General features: G+C 32.7%; 1 protein-coding gene and 1 pseudogene across 1 annotated transcript; one reads left to right on the top strand and one right to left on the bottom strand.

Moving 5' to 3' along the window:
• Window positions 1-9,876: 9,876 nt before the first annotated feature.
• Window positions 9,877-10,610, top strand: LOC149515867 (formate--tetrahydrofolate ligase pseudogene; annotated as a pseudogene).
• A 3,323-nt stretch (window positions 10,611-13,933) lies between these two features.
• LOC111297748 (putative disease resistance RPP13-like protein 1) lies at window positions 13,934-18,339 on the bottom strand. Its single transcript, XM_089741686.1, has 2 exons — window positions 14,986-18,339; window positions 13,934-14,832 (listed from the first exon to the last, which is right to left on the bottom strand). The coding sequence occupies exons 1-2, from the start codon at window positions 18,241-18,243 to the stop codon at window positions 13,954-13,956; spliced, it is 4,137 nt and encodes a 1,378-aa protein (XP_089597812.1). The 5' UTR covers window positions 18,244-18,339; the 3' UTR covers window positions 13,934-13,953.
• Between the last annotated feature and the right edge of the window lie 300 nt (window positions 18,340-18,639).

The following is an 18,639-nucleotide window of genomic DNA, read 5'->3' as shown; positions in this document are numbered from 1 at the left end:
GTTTTGATGACACTACTTTCTGTTTTTCTATTACACAACCCTCATTTTATTATTTAAGACTTTATATAAGTAGAGCTCTCTTAAGTTAAAAAAACAAAAGCTTTAGGCCTTTTAATTGGCCAAAACCAATAAGGTTAGACCCCATTCTTCTTAACAATCTCTTTTTCTACCCTCATGAGGAGAAGATTCATCACTATAGCAGTTTCATTTGGAACTTACCTTGGCCAAGGAACCCATTTTAGCCAAATTACTGCAAAGCTTAAGCTTTTCCCTAGGAAGTATCTTAGTTAACATATCTGTTACATTCTCGTCAGTATAGATTTTTTTTAACAGCATCCGTTGTTCCTCAATCACTAAACATAATCAGTGATATCTAACATCAATGTGCTTCGTTCTAGTATGTTATATGGCATTCTTACTTAAATCTAAAACACTCTAGCTATCGCAAAACACTACATATTCTTTTTGATTCAATCCTAATTCAAGAAGAAAACATTTCATATAAAGCATTTCTTTACCTTTTCAATTGTTGCAATAAACTCAGTCTTTATAATTGATAAGGCAACATACTTCTGCAACTTAGACTGTCAAGAAATAGTTTTTTTTTTTTTTTTTATAAAAGTGAACAAATATCTTAAAGTATATTTTCTACCATCAAGATCACCTCCCTTATTAGTATTAGTAAACCCTTCTACAACTAGTTGTAAAACTTTATAACTTAAGCACATTTTTGAAGTGTCCCTCAAATATCTGAAAATCCATTTCATTGCTTCTTATGAAACTTTTTCAAATTAGAAAGAAATCTGCTCACTACACCAACTACATGAGCAATGTTAGGTTGGGTATAAATCATAAAATACATTAAAAAACCGATTGCAGAAGAATAAGGATATTAAACATAGCTAGTTCTTTTTTTTTAGTCATCAAATAAGATTTTTTACTCAGATGAAAATAGTTGTAAGTGGACTACTAACTGATTTAGCATGTTGCATGTTGAATCTACTAAGCACCCATTCAACGTATTTTTTCTGTGACAACTATAACTTTCTAACTTTTTTATCCTAGATAATGTCTATACTGAGAATCTACTTTGCTAGACCTAAATTTTTCATGTTAAAGGACTTAGATAATTATTCTTTTAACTTGCTAACCATACCAGCATCTTGTCCCACAATTAATATGTCATTAACATATAATAAGAGAATAATGAAGTTGCCATCAGAAAAATTTTTGACATACACATAAGGATCTACTATCTTTTTTTATAGTTATGGCTCACTATAAAAGAATCAAACTTTTTGTACCACTGTTAGGGGACTTGTTTCAAGTCATACAAGCTTTTTTTCAATTTGTAAATTAAGTGCTCTTTCCTTTTTACTTCAAAACCCTCAAGCTAATTCATATAAATATTTTTCTATAAGTCACCATACAATAATGCAGTCTTAACATCAAGTTGCTTAAGCTCAAGATTCAAACTAGCTGCTAATCTTAGTACCACTCGAATGAAACTCATATTCATAATTGGAGAGAAGATCTTATCAAAATTGATACTAGTCTGAAAAAAATCTTTTATTACCAATCGAGCTTTATACCTCACTAGTTTGTCACTATATTTTTTAAACTTAAACACCCATTTATTTTTCAACGGTCTCTTTCTTTTTGAAAGTTTAACAAGATCATATGTATCATTTTTCTGTAATGACTTAATCACTTCTTTCATTACTTTTAACCAGTGCTTTTTATTTGGAGTAGCCTACACATCTTGAAAGCTCTCTGGCTTTCTCTTTCTAGTAACTAAAATAAAATCTAAACTTGAATACCTAGTAGATGGCCTGTGCTCTTCAGTAGATCTCTTAGGCTGAGACTTTATACCATCTGATGCTGAAGGTAACTCTTCTTACTCAACACTCTCTGATAGAAAGTACTGCTCACCCTGTTCAACACTTTTAGGTAGAGATGATTGCTCTCTTTGTTCAAAATTGAATGCATCTAGCTCATCATTAATTGTGGCTGGCTCATTTATATCCCTAAGTCTTATTTTTTTGCTCATTTTCACCTTTTGTGGCTCTTTCCTATGGAACCCCTGTTGGTGTTGAAACATTACACTTAACAGTAACTCATGTAGTTTTTTTATTTTTTTTGAGGTCTGTTATGATTACTTTTTTATGGAAGACCACATTTTTGCTTCTGATCATCTTTTTTTTTCACTAGATCTTATATCTTGTAGCTAAATTTCTCATTACCATATCCTACAAACACACATTGTGTGATTTTACTGTTAAGCTTTAACTTTTACTCTTTCGACATATGCATGAATGCTTTATACCTAAAAACTTTTAAATAAGAGTATGAAGCATCTTTTTCTATCTACACTTTTTCTGAAATATCAAAGCCCAAAAGAATTGATAGTGATCTGTTAAGCAAATAATAAGCTATGTTGATTGCTTCACCCTAGAATGACTTTGGTAATTTTGTATCCTCAACATACATTTGATTTTTTTTACAATAGTACGGTTTATCCTTTTAGCTACACCATTATACTGCGGTGTTTTAGATTTTGTCATCTCATACCTGATTTCATACTTTGTATAGTACTTTTCAAAGTGTTTGGATGTGTATTCTCTACCATTATCAGTTCAAATACATTTCAAGGGTAACCTTATCATCATTTTCACTATAGCATGAAATTTTTGAAAATACTGTAATACTTGGCTTTTATTTTTCAACATATACATCAAAGTCTTATGTGAATCATTATTAATAAAAGTAATAAAATAACTACTATCGTCCAATGACTCAACCTCAATGAGACCACATACATCAGAATAAATCAATTTCAATCAATTTTTTTCTAACTCTTACAAAAAAAAATTCTACGATGCTTGTCAAACAAACAATGATCACATGAATTGAGAGACATACCTTTGGTCAAGATAATAAGAGACTGTTTTGCCAAAACTTATAACTCTTTTTTACTCATGTGTGCCAGCCTCTTATGTAATAAGTTTACTGAAGCATCATCCTTAACGGCGTTTATCAGGTTATTGTTCAATTGTATTCATGTTTTGTACATTGTGCAACATAATTTTTCTTTTGTAACTACCTAGATCCTTTGAAAAGCTTCCGCTGCCCATTCTTTTGTCGATTCTCATATCCTTCCTTATTAAGGACATTAATAGCAAGCAAGTTTATTTTCATATTCGAAATGTGTCTAACATCCCTCAAAATCAACATGTATCTTATACTAGTTTGTACAACAATATCATTAATCCAAATAATCTGTGATACACTCTTATTTTTTATCTTGGTGTAACCAAAGTCTCATGCTTTATAAGTTATAAATAACTCCTTCTTAGGAGCACAATGATATGTCGCTATTGTGTTAACTATCTACTTAATGTTGGGATCACCAACATGATTACAATCACCATGTGTACAAATCAAAGTAATTAAATTACTATTTGAATTTACTATTGCAACATTGCTATCATCTTAACTCTTACCTTTCTCATTTTTTTGCTTTTGCTTTAAGATTTTACAATATCATTTTATATGACCTATTTTATCACAACAAAAATACTTCAATTTATCTCTGGACTTGGATCTATGTTTAGACTTATTATGACCTTTTGAGTTCTAACCTCTATCGATGTTTTTACCTTTGTTCTTTGTGACCAAAGCTTGATTCTCAATGTCTAAATCTTTTCATCTTACTTCTTCATTAAGCATACTGTCTTTTACCATCTCCAATGTCACATTGTAATTAGGAATTGAATTAAGAACAGTCATAACTAGAATATTTCAGTTGTCTGATAATGAACCAAAAAAAAATAACGCATTCATTTCATCATCTATCTTAAGCTTCATAGTAGTCATCCTATTAAATATATTTTGAAAATCACTTAAGTTTTATGTAATTGATCGTCCATCCTTGTACTGTAAAGTTGTAATCTTTTTAATAAGCATAACTTTATTCATATCTGTTTTTCTCTCAAATAATGCTGTCAATTTTTTTCAAATAGTGTGGGCATCTGTCTCTTACGCTACATAATGGAACATGTTGATATCAACTCATTTTCTGATTGTAGCTAGCATCTTTCTACCTAACTTCTTTAAGCTTTCATATTTCATATCTATGGTTTAGCCAAATCGTCTAATACTAGCTTATATAAATCTTTACAGTATAAATGATCTTCTATCATAGGCTTCTAAATTGAATAATTTGATGCTATTAATTTTATTATGAAACTTGTATCACCCTCCATGATCTCAAATATAATTTACTTCTGTCTTGAGTTGCTTCTATATCGATATTTCAAAATAACCTTTGCTCTGATACCACTTATTGGGCTTGAAGCAATAAACACAATAATGCAGAAGTAATATATCAAAATAAACTCACAGTAATAGACAACAATCAATAATAAAAAATGAAAAAAAAAATAAAGCACATCAAGATTTATATGAAAAACCCTCCAATGTAGAGGAAAAAAATCACGGACTACTAAAATTTTTTTTACTATCAAATAATGGATATACAAAGTTTTTCTCTAGCTAAAACTAGAGTTAATGAACAATTATAGAAACAATTGGAGAAATCTTACCAAATAGGTAACTCAACAAATATACCTTAGATTTGTTACTAGAAAGCTTCAAACTCGATTTTCACTGTTCAGAATGTAAACTTTTGAATTATAAACCTGCTGATAAAATTTCAGCTCAATCGGATCACGGATTTACTTTCATTCAACAAACTCTCTTTTGTCGCTTTTCTTTATATTTTTCCTTTGTTTTCTTCTTTCTCTTAGTTTTTACACTACCACTTTTTGTTTTTCTATTGCACAACCCTCATTTTATTGTTTAAGACTTTATATAAATAGGGCATTCTTAAATTAAAGAGAAAAAAAAAAGCTTTAGGCCTTTTAATTGGCCAAACCAATGCGACTGAACCCCACTCTTTCTACCAGTTTCAACATTAATGAAAAGCATTTAGCATTGCTTGTGACTAGCAGAAGTAAGTTAATGAAGCAACGGTTGTGATTGTAAGGTCCCTACAATAGAGGCTACCAGAGAACAGGTTGAATCCCATTCTATCACCCACCATACATACACAATCTCGTGAAAAGTTAAGAAAGAATCTCATAAAATAGAAAGACGAACAAAAAATATTTTCAAAGAGCATGAAACAGTAAAAATGAAATTGAAAATTCAATATGACAATGCATATAGGCATTACAAAAAAGGTTTATTATTTGCTGTGTATACCAGGTTTCAAAAATGTAAACCCTGAAAGAAATCAACATAAGATGATAAAACACAATCTATTGTTTTCCAAGATCATCACTAAGAAGAAAATCATTTTATTTTAATGGCTCAAAGCTTAATATGCTTGCACTAAGATACATTTTGATAACAACGTACAAACACCATTGGGTAAATTACTCAAATTGAATGAAACTATAGCCAAGGTTTTCGAAAATGGAGGCTGTCATGCCCTGAGATCAAGACATAACATAGCCATATTACCTTAAAGTAAACCTCAAAGTAATATGAAGCCTTCTTTCTTAACCATTCTAAAATTCTTCAATAAAATAATTTATCAAGTAAAATTCATATCTTTAATCCAACTGATGATACATCTTTACATATACAAATACAAACCATATAAAATACAAAACCATTTTATAAGATCTCATTGGCCAACATTTTCTCCGACGACTAAGTAAACTTTCCCATTTCATCGTCTAGCTTCTCACAAAACTAACCAAACTTATCACTTACTCATCTGTAAAGAAAAAGTAAAAGAAAAATACGCAAATCATAGCTCAGTAAGTATAGGCTCACACATCTTACCGGATCAAACATCGTTTTTATACATATCATAAGAGTAGTCAAAATAATCATCAAATTATAATGTTAAAACATTTCAAGATCATTGTTCTGTTAAACATTTCGCAAATTCATAAATCAATATCAAAACATGTCAATTCATCAATTATAAATCATAAAACATGATCAAATACATAATTCATACAAATCATGGATTAATGTTTAAAATCATCATAAATCATCACCATCATCATAAATCATCATTATCATTCACTTATCGTTAGCTACGGTCACTACTATAACCCGTGACATTGGTCGTATCGATAATTTCATCATCATAATCATTGCTAACTATTATAATCCACTAGCCAGGGTCTTACGTTAACTATTATTACCCATTAGTCAGGGTCGTAGAATTAGTTCTGGTGTTGATGATTCCACTTCCCAGGGATATAAAAACGTAGCCATCATAAAATCATTCTTTAAACATAAATCATTTTCTCATTTCATTCATAAGTATGATCCATCATTTACATGAAAAAAATACAAAATAATCATATACTTGACCCTATTTTCATATGTCAAAAATAAAGAAATAAAACATTCATTCATTTAGAAACATACATATATACATAAGTTAAAAAACAAATAAAGTGTGTAAGATTCTACTTACCTCTTTTCGATTTCACCACTTAGTTTTTCCCCCAAAATAATTAATGGCCTATTCAAGATCATTTCAACACATCAGAATTTAATCAAGCCTTTTTGAGATCATTTCTACAAAAATCAACTAAGTTACACAAGAGTTAACTCAACTAATTAATACTGACAGCCTGACATCTTTTCATTAAAACAATCATATCTCAGTATATCCAAATCAGAATTAAGATCTCTTTAATGCGTTAGAAACTAGACTTGATAAGCTTTCTAAGCATTTATGGCCCACCCCGTAATTCCTTGTAGATTAATTATAACAATTTTTGCAATCCACATCAGATGCTGCTGCTAGATAGCCTGTATACCTTCTAATAAAAATTTTATATTTATTCATAGGAAACACCAAATTCAATTCTCCTTATTTCGTTGAAAATTAGACTTAATGATCTTTTCAAACATGTATGGCTCAATACATAATTTCTTGTATAAAAAATTAAAAAGAATTATAATGTTAAAACATTTCAAGATCATTGTTCTGTTAAACATTTCGCAAATTCATAAATCAATATCAAAATATGTCAATTCATCAATTATAAATCATAAAACATGATCAAATACATAATTCATACAAATCATGGATTAATGTTTAAAATCATCATAAATCATCACCATCATCATAAATCATCATTATCATTCATTTATCGTTAGCTACGGTCACTACTATAACCCGTGACATTGGTCGTATCGATAATTTCATCATCATGATCATTGCTAACTATTATAATCCACTAGCCAGGGTCTTACGTTAACTATTATTACCCATTAGTCAGGGTCGTAGAATTAGTTCTGGTGTTGATGATTCCACTTCCCAGGGATATAAAAACGTAGCCATCATAAAATCATTCTTTAAACATAAATCATTTTCTCATTTCATTCATAAGTATGATCCATCATTTACATGAAAAAAATACAAAATAATCATATACTTGACCCTATTTTCATATGTCAAAAATAAAGAAATAAAACATTCATTCATTTAGAAACATACATATATACATAAGTTAAAAAACAAATAAAGTGTGTAAGATTCTACTTACCTCTTTTCGATTTCACCACTTAGTTTTTCCCCCAAAATAATTAATGGCCTATTCAAGATCATTTCAACACATCAGAATTTAATCAAGCCTTTTTGAGATCATTTCTACAAAAATCAACTAAGTTACACAAGAGTTAACTCAACTAATTAATACTGACAGCCTGACATCTTTTCATTAAAACAATCATATCTCAGTATATCCAAATCAGAATTAAGATCTCTTTAATGTGTTAGAAACTAGACTTGATAAGCTTTCTAAGCATTTATGGCCAACCTCGTAATTCCTTGTAGATTAATTATAACAATTTTTGCAATCCACATCAGATGCTGCTGCTAGATAGCCTGTATACCTTCTAATAAAAATTTTATATTTATTCATAGGAAACTCCAAATTCAATTCTCCTTATTTTGTTGAAAATTAGACTTAATGATCTTTTCAAACATGTATGGCTCAATACATAATTTCTTGTATAAAAAATTAAAAAGAATTTCGTAGTTCCTCATTGTTGCTGCTACTAGGTAGCCTGCATATCCTTAAGTAAATATTAAACTACTCTTCATGAAAACTCGGAATAGACTCCCGTTTTATTTTCTTGGAATGTAAATTCAGCAAGCTTTCCAACGATATATAATAATCATAGCAATAATCTATCCATTAATACAAAATTTTTTTTAATTCATTATTACAGATCACAACATCTCATTCAAAAATAGAATTTCTCCTTCAATCTTTAGAAAAAACTAAAATCCCTACTTTCAGCATTTAAACTTCATTCAATAATCATCAATAAATCTTAAGGACATGAAATAAATAAAGCTCGATAATTTACCCAAATAGATCATGAAGATTAATGAAATATTTCATAATTTTTCTTGGTTTTACTCTCAAAACTTCAACTCCAAATAATAATAATCAACTTGATATTTCTTCATAAATAAAAAGAGAACATATACTCATCTTTAAGGGATTAATTTGATTGTAGCCTTTGATTTTGAATTGCCAACTTGATTTTTCATATTCTCTAACCTTAACGAAGATGAGAAAGAAAAACTCCTATTTTCGTTTTGATTTTTGATAGCTAGATTTTCTTTCTTTTAATAACTCAATAATTTTTCTTTTATTAATTAATCTCTTAATAAATTGATGGGCTTTGGTATTAATCTAGCTTAATTATTATTTGGGCTGGAGTATCACAGAGGCATTGTAATTGTCAAAGCTGTGACAAATATCTTCATGGCAGTGAACCTCAAATGTCTTCAAGAAACTGAGATGTCCAAACACAAAGAAGAAAAGTACAAAGGATGGGCGCATTTTTTAAACGGGACTGGAGATATTAAACAATCAGTTATTAGGCCAAAAGCATCTTTTTTCACAATGATATTTAGAATAGAGATAATATGTTTGAGATGTAACATATATCTTGCCCTTTTTTTCACCGGTCAATAATTTTCTTTTCATTTTTTTTATCCATTTCATAAATCTCGAGGTGAAATTTTTATTGCAATTGACTCCAGCTCTGGGAGATTATTAAAGCAAAAATTATAACTAGTCACATCCTTGAATGCACAAATTTTTCAAAATTTGGGACAAGAATTCTTCTGAAAATGAAATCAACTTTCAAAGTTCAAATTGGAATCTGTATTAACATATGTGTTAAGGGAAGACAGAAAGATCACTTCAAAGTTCAAACTGATTACATACCAAGAAAGAAAGTTTTGGATGATTTGAGTTTAATCTTCCATGTAGTAATAGTAAAATACATCACCATTTTTTGAGGGATTTTTGTTTCCCTGGTTTGGATGATTGTGCCACTGATGTTAGTATCACCATTAACAAATCTTAAGAGGCAGAGATGTTGATAGTAGCCCACCAAGCTGCACATGGCTATGGTGAATGGTAGTGTCAGCAGATAAATCATTGTAGCATTGTCCTTCTACCTATCAAGATTTGCTGATTGTTGCAAGTATCTGCATTTCTAAACTTCCTTTATTTGCTTTTTTAGAAGAAAAGCTTCTGCAACTTGAACTGCAACCAACATCAATAATCAAATTAAACCTCCATGAATTTAAAAGAAAACATGTATTTAAGTCATTCAGAGCTTAGTATGGTCCATTTCTCTTTCAATTATGTAAATATAGATAACATGTAAAAGTATTGGAGAAGGAAACTAACCTCTACATAAACCTTTTCAGTCCTTTTTATGGGCCAGAAAGCTAAATCCACAGAGAGATTCAAGAGAGAATTTAGCTCATCCTTTTGCGTGAAAGAAGCACTCAATATTCCTGTATTTCCAGAAGCAGGATTAATGGTTTCGAACTTTGATTTACTCATGTTAAAATCAAATGGAACAAAATATTGTTTAGATTTGATCTATACCTGATCTCTAACTTGAGTTAGCCTGCTACCATAATCACTGTCTTTTCTTTTTGTCAAATCCGGCTGAGAAACAGATTGAGATGTACGCCGGACAAGGGTTTTCTGATACCAATCTGCATGGCAAAAACATAGTACTCATTTTCACACGATGCCTCGGAGAAGGGAGTGACAAGTGTATTTAACTTTACCAATAAGGGATGTAAGAGCCAGCATAGAAGCTGGGTTTATTTGTCCTTTAGTTGGTACAATATGCACAATGCCCAGGGCTACCAACAAGGCCTTGCTCCTATGAAATTGATATTGACACTGCCACCGCAAAGGTTGTTGGTCTTTCATGAAGCTTTTATTGAAATCTCCCTAGCAGGTGTGATTCTCTAAGGTGCTTGCTGAGGCCTTCTCAAGTGCGCACATGCAGCAATCAAGCAACAACTCTATCTGTCACAGTTCTTGGAACCTCTGTTCCTTCACTTTTTCCAGTTGTCCTTTGTGCTAGTTTAACATAAAGTTGAACACTGCATTTCTAAACTTACTTCATTTGGTTTTGTAGAACGAACGCTTCTGCAACTTGAACTGCAACCAAAATCAATAATCAAATTAAACCTCCATGTATTTAAAAGATAACATGTATATAAATCAATCAAAGCTCAGTATGCTCCATTTTTTTTCAATTATATCAATATAAATAACATGTAAAAGTCTTGGAGAAAGAACAAACCTTTTATAGGCCAGAAAGTCAAATCCACAGAGAGATCCAGGAGAAATTTAGTTCATTCTTTTAGGTGAAAGGAGCATTCAATATTCCTCTATTTCAAGAAGCAGGATTAATGGTTTGGAACTTTCATTTACAAGTGTTCAAATCAGATGGAACAAAATATTGTATAGATATGAACTATACCTGATCTCTAACTTGAGTTAGCTGGCTACTATAATCGTTGTGTTCACAGATTGTAATTTGTAAACCTTGCACACTGCCCACAAAATTAATTTCAAAACATCAAGATTACTTCAGATACTTTCTTCAAGATTTGAATTTCAGATGCAAATCATAATTATCAGCATCTCCATGCTACCCAAAATCATAAAGCAAGATACCAGTATTTCGTTACCCGCCATCTTTTAAGTGGTTTAACATGCTTGTAACCTGGATATATCATATCTCCAAACATAAGTGGTTTAACTCAACAAGGTAAGATGGTTTAGTCGAAAACAGGAGAAAAAGCTCAGGTGTTTCTTTTAATCATTGCGTCAATGGTGTCACTTACTGATGCCTAGGTTCAATGTCACTGCTGGTAAAGTATCTACATTTCTCAGACATTGAGGCACAGGCAGGGAAGCTTCTCCATAAAGCATAAGCTCAATGCATCTGTACAGTTGTTCTGGTATGAAACAATATACGTGCTACATTGCCTGTTCTGGTAAGAAACAGTATCTGCTCTGCATTGCCACTTACCGTTTTTTATCTTCTTTACGTTCCCTGGTTCAAGTTTTATCACAATCAAAAGAAAAAAATGGAAAAAATTAAAGGTTTCTTGTCAATTTCTTAGAAATTGCAATATAGGTTAAACTACATGCAACAAGAACAAATACTCTTTCTTTGAGAAATAATCAAATGATATGAAAACATAAAAGACTTTTTAAAATATCTATCAATTAAAGCAATTAATAATAAAGTTTTGTAATTTAACTTGCAAATAAGAAGTATTTAGGAATAAAAGACCTTATCAAAGGTTTCAGAATTAGCAAATCTTTGAATTTTACCATTGGATCAGAAAAAAGTATTATTTCTGTTGGTAATTATCTTTTCCTCCCATCATCCATTTTTACACCTTTTTTTCAGTATGGAACTGGATTCTAGACCTTCATTGAGCTCCAATTCGACTGAAATTACTGAAATTGAAGCACAAAAACGAAGCTATAAATACGTAAATGCCTGAACATTAAATAAAACTAGCTTCTTACCATCTACATTGTCTTGCACATTCTGCAACTTCCATGAATGCCTGTAAACTGAAAATTATCAGTTCCCTCTTTCCTAACTCAAAGTTGGGATGCCGGTCTTAATTAATGTCATTTCATGCTAAAAAGGGATGAAAATCAAATTGACAGGAAAGACAGACACCAGACAAAGATCCATGTGACAGGTGGTACAGACTCCTCGCACGCCTGAAAAATGAACAATTATAATATGGTGTAAGCTTCAAAATGGAAGTAAGATGAACAGCAATGTTTTTTGAAATTGGAAATCCATTAGGAGGAAAGTGGAAAAGCTTTTACAAATTGAAATACCTAACCTTGAGTATAAGCAAAGGATAATGTAAATTTGTAATCCCTGATTCCTCCCTTTACTTTTCAGAGATTAAACAGCTTTCAATTTGACTTCTCTGGATCATAGATGAATATACAATCAATTTCATCTTTGAAATATATAACAAAATAAACTGAACCTTTCTATGCCACATGTAACATATGCAAGAATTGGTCAGAGGCAATGCAAATTTCTCAAAATTGATTTTTATATGCGATATCATATATATAATTGTGGACCGAAATCCTCCTAAAGTTTTAAGTGTTACAACTATTCCAATGCATTTCCAAATTGTCATACCTGGGACATCCTGTAATTGATTTTAGTCAAATTCCTCTTGATAACATATGAAACTATCATCAATTTGGAAAAGAGCACGTGGACAATGTTGAACGACTCTTGTTCTTTGTCACCTTCCGTTGCACCATTCTGTTGGCAATGTACAATTGTAAATATATAAATAATGAAGGTTATTTAAAGTAGTGCAAAAGAGAAAAACAAAATGTAGTTTTTAACTTCCTTACTTATGTTTCATTGCAAATATGGAAAAAGGTATACTCTTTACTTATGCCATTTTCTTCTCCATGAGATGAAATGATTCCACCTTCTAATAATAGAATCTTTTATCCATGTATTCTTAGGTGAAAGGCTGTTATTTCACAAATTAGCACAAGAACTCTGCAAGAACAAATAATGAGGGCTTCTTAAACTGTTGCAGTGATGGATCATAACTCCCAATAATTACATGTTCAATTAGCTATAGAAGAAACTAAAACATGTAAAATTATCCCAAAAATATTGTTAACGTGAAAAAATTATTGTTTTCAAAAAGACATACCTGGATTTTCTGTTTCTTTTCAATAAAATGAAAGAACCATTAGTTATCCTAGTCCGGAACTCTTGATAAAGGAGATGAGTTCAAGTTACAAGATGCAACCAATGTCATTTTCACAACTGCAGCTATGGTCTCACAAATCATTTAACCTTCCAGACATCCATAGTTGGTAGGTCCTACAAAAACCAAAATAGACTAAATCATAGTTTAAAGGACGGATAACAATGGCATGGTTAACTTGACTAGCCTCTACTTTAGTGTTTTCAATTCAACCATTAATATGATAAAAACAAATTTGCTAATGCTCCAAAATAGTAAATATTTAGATTGAATATAGAAAGAGCTATACTTGTGTTATGGAAATCGGGAGGTTTTTGCGTCAAAGGTGTTAATTTAATGCCAAAGTATGGATGGTTTGCTATGAAATGACTTTATTTATAGAAAAAAATTCACTTTACTTACCCAAAAAAACCAAAGAAAATCCTTTTCTGCAACTTCAATCTTTACCCTCAGCAGACAACAAGCAATTTAGATAAGGTCATGGTTAGTATCATATCCTGCAAAAATAACCAAAAATCTCAATTTCTTTTTGAATTAATGCAAAAAAATCAAAGGACCAAGAACCTAAAAAAAAATAAATGTCTGAAGATTAATAAAATAAATTCAAAGTGTTTACCTTTCTCTTTAATGTATAAATTTCAAGATGTAAGGAACACTATAATCGTAAAAAAATTTGTAAGGGTTATAATAAACTCGAAATTGACATACCTGCCACTTTGAGTCATTATTAGTTTTCTTTTAAAGTTCGCTGCTTTGAAGAATTGTTGTTTGAACCATTATCCTCTGAAATAGAGTTAGCAGGAATCATGGATGTGTCTGTTATCAATTTCCACACAAGGTATATGGGCTATCTTGGACCACTCTGATCCTTTATCCTTTTCACACCGTTCTTTTAGCACTGGACATATCCAAACATATAGCTGCAAAAGTGAAGAAAGCATTTTCTTTTCCGGAAGAGACATGAGATTTGGGCAAGAATCAATGGACAAGTACTCTAGAGAAGTGAGGTCATGAAAGCCCTTGAAGGATAGGGTTTCTAGTTTTGGAAAATTGATGATGGTGAGATGGGTAAGAGAGCAGGGCAGCGTCATTTGTATCTCTTCTTGTGGAAACAATACATTTGAAATGTTGAGAGATTTAAGAGAAGTGAGTCTATGCAATCCCCACTTAATTAGTGGCTTACAAATGTTGGGTCCTTCGATGGTAAGTTGTCTGAGATTAGTAGGAATGCCCTCTTCTGGGAAGGATGTCAGACTTGAGCAATTTTTTATTTCTAATTCTTCTAGATAGCTGAGGTTGTGTATACAGTCTGGCAGAGCTTGGAGTTTTTCACATGAATAGAGGCAGAGCACTTTGAGGTTTGAGGTTGGCAAACCACTTTCTGGAAAGGAGACCAAATTTGAACAATTACCCAAGTGTATGCACCGGAGATGGCTGAGCTTGTTCAATCCTTGAGGTAAATACTTAATATTACTGCACCACTTTATAATAATACTTTCAAGAGAAGAGTTATCTTGAATTTCTTGAGCTATGGACTCTAGCTTTTCACAACTGTATATTGCCAGTTGTTTAAGCCTCGTAGGTAACTCCCCTTTTGATGATAAAGATACCAGAGATGGACAAGCCTTAATATCCAACTGCTCAAGAAGACCTGCATTGCTGATGTCAACATTCTCTCCCTCTTCCAACAAACACCGTAAATTTACACAACATTCAATCTTTAGGCTTCTTAAATTCGAAGGCAAATTGTTCTTCGAAAGAGAAATCAGAGATGGACAATAGCTAATATTCATCTGCTCAAGAGGACATGCACTACTGAGGTTAACATGCTCTCCCTCTTCCAACAAACACCGTAAATTTACACAACCTTCAATCTTTAGGCATTTTAGATTCGAAGGCAAATTGTTGTTTGAAAGAGAAATCAGATTTGGGCAATACCAAAGCACTAGCATCCTAAGTGATGTGACGAAGTGCAAGGTAGTTGACAGCTTTTCCAACCTTTCACAATCCCTTGTTGTTAGTTTTTGAATTGTGCAAGGGATCTTCAGTTGCATCGATTCTTCTCTTTCCTCTTCTGCCCCTATGGAGACAAGCTGCGACCACTTTCCAATACTCAATTCATTAAGTGACATAGATTGAGTTAGTAATCCCCAATTATTCTCTTGCAAAGAGCACAACTCCTCGCAATCGTCGATCACAAGGGAATCTACTTTTATTGATCCTAATGTCAACCATTCAGCTACACAAGTAAACTTGGGAATTCTTGAAAAGCACACTCTTTTTAATGAGCTGTTGTCTCTAAAACCTTTATACAGTACCTCGTGGCACCCTCGAACATCCAATTCTGAAAGCATTGGAAAGCTTTGAATTGAAATCACCAATTTCTTACAATAAGAAATCACAAGTTTCTCCAAAGAAGGAAGATTTTCCGGAATACTCCCCAACAGTTCTGGGCAATTCACAATACTAAGCTCACGAAGTTTAGGATATTTCCTAGTTTCCTCGTTAACTTCAAAAAAGTTCCAGTTTTCCCATTTAAGCATGTTTTCAAATTCTAAGGTCTCCAACGAAGGAAATGCATTTGGCGCATTCTTTCCAAAGAACTCCACTCCCACACTAGTTACGTTGTCCAATCCCTTGATGCGTAATTTTTTCAACAATGGCAATTGCCCAATTGATGGCAATGATGTGCAATTTGGACAATCATCAAGGCATAAAGATAGTAACTTATTGAATGAAGAATCTCCTATCCATTCCATCAACCTCACACCACAATAGAACTCGAGGGCAAGCTCCTTAAGCTTTTTGGAAGGTTGAAGAAAATGCAACACGTTTTTCTCAATATCTCCTCTTCTATTCTCAAAGCATCCACTCCACTTCAATTCTAACTTATCCAGTCCTGATTTCTCATGTAACTTAGCCTCCCATGCATCTTGAGTTTCAACCACATTCTCCAACCCTGAAACACAAAGTTGACCCTTGAGATTTGGTAAACCCTCTAGCTCCCTTATTTGACATCCTTTGCCCTTTTGCAAAACAAAATGGGATAGTGTTTGAAGATCACTTAGTGTACAAAAATTACTCGGCATGCCTTCTAAGCTATATGCACCAGTGATATCAAGATAACATAGGTTGACTAGGTTTTCCATCTCCGAAGGTAGCTTCTCAAGATTCAAACACTCCCTTAATAAAAGGGTTTCTAGATTATAGAGGGTACTTACAGACTCCGGCAAGCACTTAATAGGAGTGTGAGAAAAATCTAGGTACCGTAAGTGTTTTAAATCTCCGATGAAATCCGGCAACTTACAGATTACATACCCTCTCAAAGAAAGCACCCTTAGGCATCTCAAATTTGGCAACAAATGCGTGAGAACATCATTAGTTATCCAGCAACTCGAATAATTTGACAGCCTAAATGGCAAAAAAGTACGTAAATGTTGTGCTTCACTAATGCTTTTAAATTTTTTGATGCCATCGAACTCGCCACCAATGTAAGATAAGTGGCGAGCGTACTTTGAAATTTTCTGATCACCGTCTATTCTAAAGCATATTTCTCCGGCAACTGATTGAGCCAAATCATTGATGAGGTCATGCATAATAAATCGAGATCTATCTTTACTTGATATTTGCAAAAGAGACCTTGATACTAGATCTCTAAAATACTTGTGGCCTAGATCTTCAATGCTATGTTTATCTCTTGCTTCCTGTAAAAAGCTTTCTGCCCTCCATAACAAGATTATTTCTCTCTCTTGAAATTCATAGTCCTTAGGAAGAATGGAGCAATATGCAAAACACCGCTTCAAATGTGGAGGAAGACGATGGTAACTCAATTGGAGAGCCGGAATTATACCACACCGAAGGTCTGATAGCTTCCATATCTCACTCTCTAATATTTCTTTCCAGGCATCATGGTCAACATTAGTACGAAGCAAGCCTCCAAGGATTTTAGCAGCCAAAGGCAAGCCATTGCACTTCCTCACTATTTTCTCAGCAACTTCTTTTAGATTTGGATGTCTTCCAAAATCTCTTGCTCCCAATGCATGTTGAGCAAATACAGACAAAAAATCATCTTCTGACAAAACTTGTAAAGAATGAGCATGAGAAGCACCCATTGTAGATGAAACAGCAAAACTTCTTGTTGTCATGATAATTTTACTTCCTGGAGTCCTTGTTAGAAAAGGAGACTGCAAAATGGTCCAGTCATGATAATTCTCATTCCAGACATCATCCAAAACAATCAAAAAAATTTTTCCTGATAATTTATTCTTTAATTTTTCTTGAAGAGAATTCAAATCATTGTCATTGCATGGCTCAGAAGTGACAGCTTGAAAAATTGTTTTTGTTATTCTTGTGACATCAAAATCTTCAGAAACACAAACCCATGCTTTGAGATCAAAATGATTACGAACAGTAGCATCATTGTAAATAAGCTGGGCCAGGGTTGTCTTACCGATCCCTCCCATGCCAACGATGGGAATCACAAAATTTCCTTCATCATCACTGTTGAAGACCAATTCAAGTATAATCTCCTTGTCTTTATCTCTGCCACACACCAGAGTTTCAATCTCCAGAGAAGTAGGCTGCTGCCTTTCTTTTATTATGTTGGATTTCGAGCAGTCAATCATTCTCAGTTGTAACTGATTTCTCCGAGGCTCTAAATCTTTCAATTTGGCAGTGATATCTTTTATCTTTGACATCATGCCTCTGTTAAACAAAACAACATTGAATGTCTCAGAAATGAGTCTAGGTTTCTCAGTTGAGCTACCATGACGTTCCAACATCAAATTACGCCTGGCAATTTCGGTTTCAAGCTCGTCCACAATGTCATCCACATCGTATGCTAAGTTTTGGAGGTCTGACAACCAGATTTTCACAGATTGATCTTTGATCTGCCTCTCCTCGGCGTCATCAAGCAGCGCACGAATCTCCAACAATTCCTTCTTCAACTTCTGCAGCTCCTGTTGAATCTGCTTTTCACTGACAAATTGCAGGAATTCAGAAGAACCCAACTTGTCTAAGAGATAGTCAAAGAACTTGGAGACAACAACTTCTCGTATAGTGGACAGGGCTCCAAGCAAAGACATGATTGGATTGCGTTCTCGCAAGAAATTAGGGGAAGAAATGAGAGTAAAGAAAATAGAGAAAAGAGTTTGAGGTGGGTAGAAGATATGTTGAATAATAATCATTCAAAAAATTAAAAACTACGAGAGGAGGAACGTTCCAACAAGCTTCCCCTTGATTTTTAATATTATTTTTTAGCGTTTACTCCAACAACTCCCCGATAATGGCGATATTAACAACAACTTTAAAGGGTGCAAAAACCAATTAATGGAGATTGGACTTTATAAATTTTAAAATCAAATTTCATCGGGTAGTGGAAGGTCAATCACATCTTTCCTTAAAGGTAGTAAGTGCGCCTCTAGCCCTAGTACTAATTATTTAATATTTAAGCTTTCACCTCTTGGAAAGAAAAAGGCAAA

This window comes from Durio zibethinus, chromosome 12, assembly GCF_047325235.1.
Source record: "Durio zibethinus cultivar Kanyao isolate XHJ-2024 chromosome 12, ASM4732523v1, whole genome shotgun sequence".
Taxonomy (NCBI): domain Eukaryota; kingdom Viridiplantae; phylum Streptophyta; class Magnoliopsida; order Malvales; family Malvaceae; genus Durio; species Durio zibethinus.
Note: the sequence above shows the minus strand (reverse complement) of the source record. Positions and strands in the feature narration are given on the sequence as shown.

What these genes read in the sequence shown, in the direction of transcription:
- LOC111297748 (XM_089741686.1), bottom strand. Translation starts at nt 18,243, where the DNA reads ATGTCTTTGCTTGGAGCCCTGTCCACTATACGAGAAGTTGTTGTCTCC. An exon ending in TGTTGGAAGAGGGAGAGCAT is followed by an intron (nt 14,833 to 14,985) that starts GTTAACCTCAGT and finishes GAAGAGGGAGAG; the next exon opens with AATGTTGACATCAGCAATGC.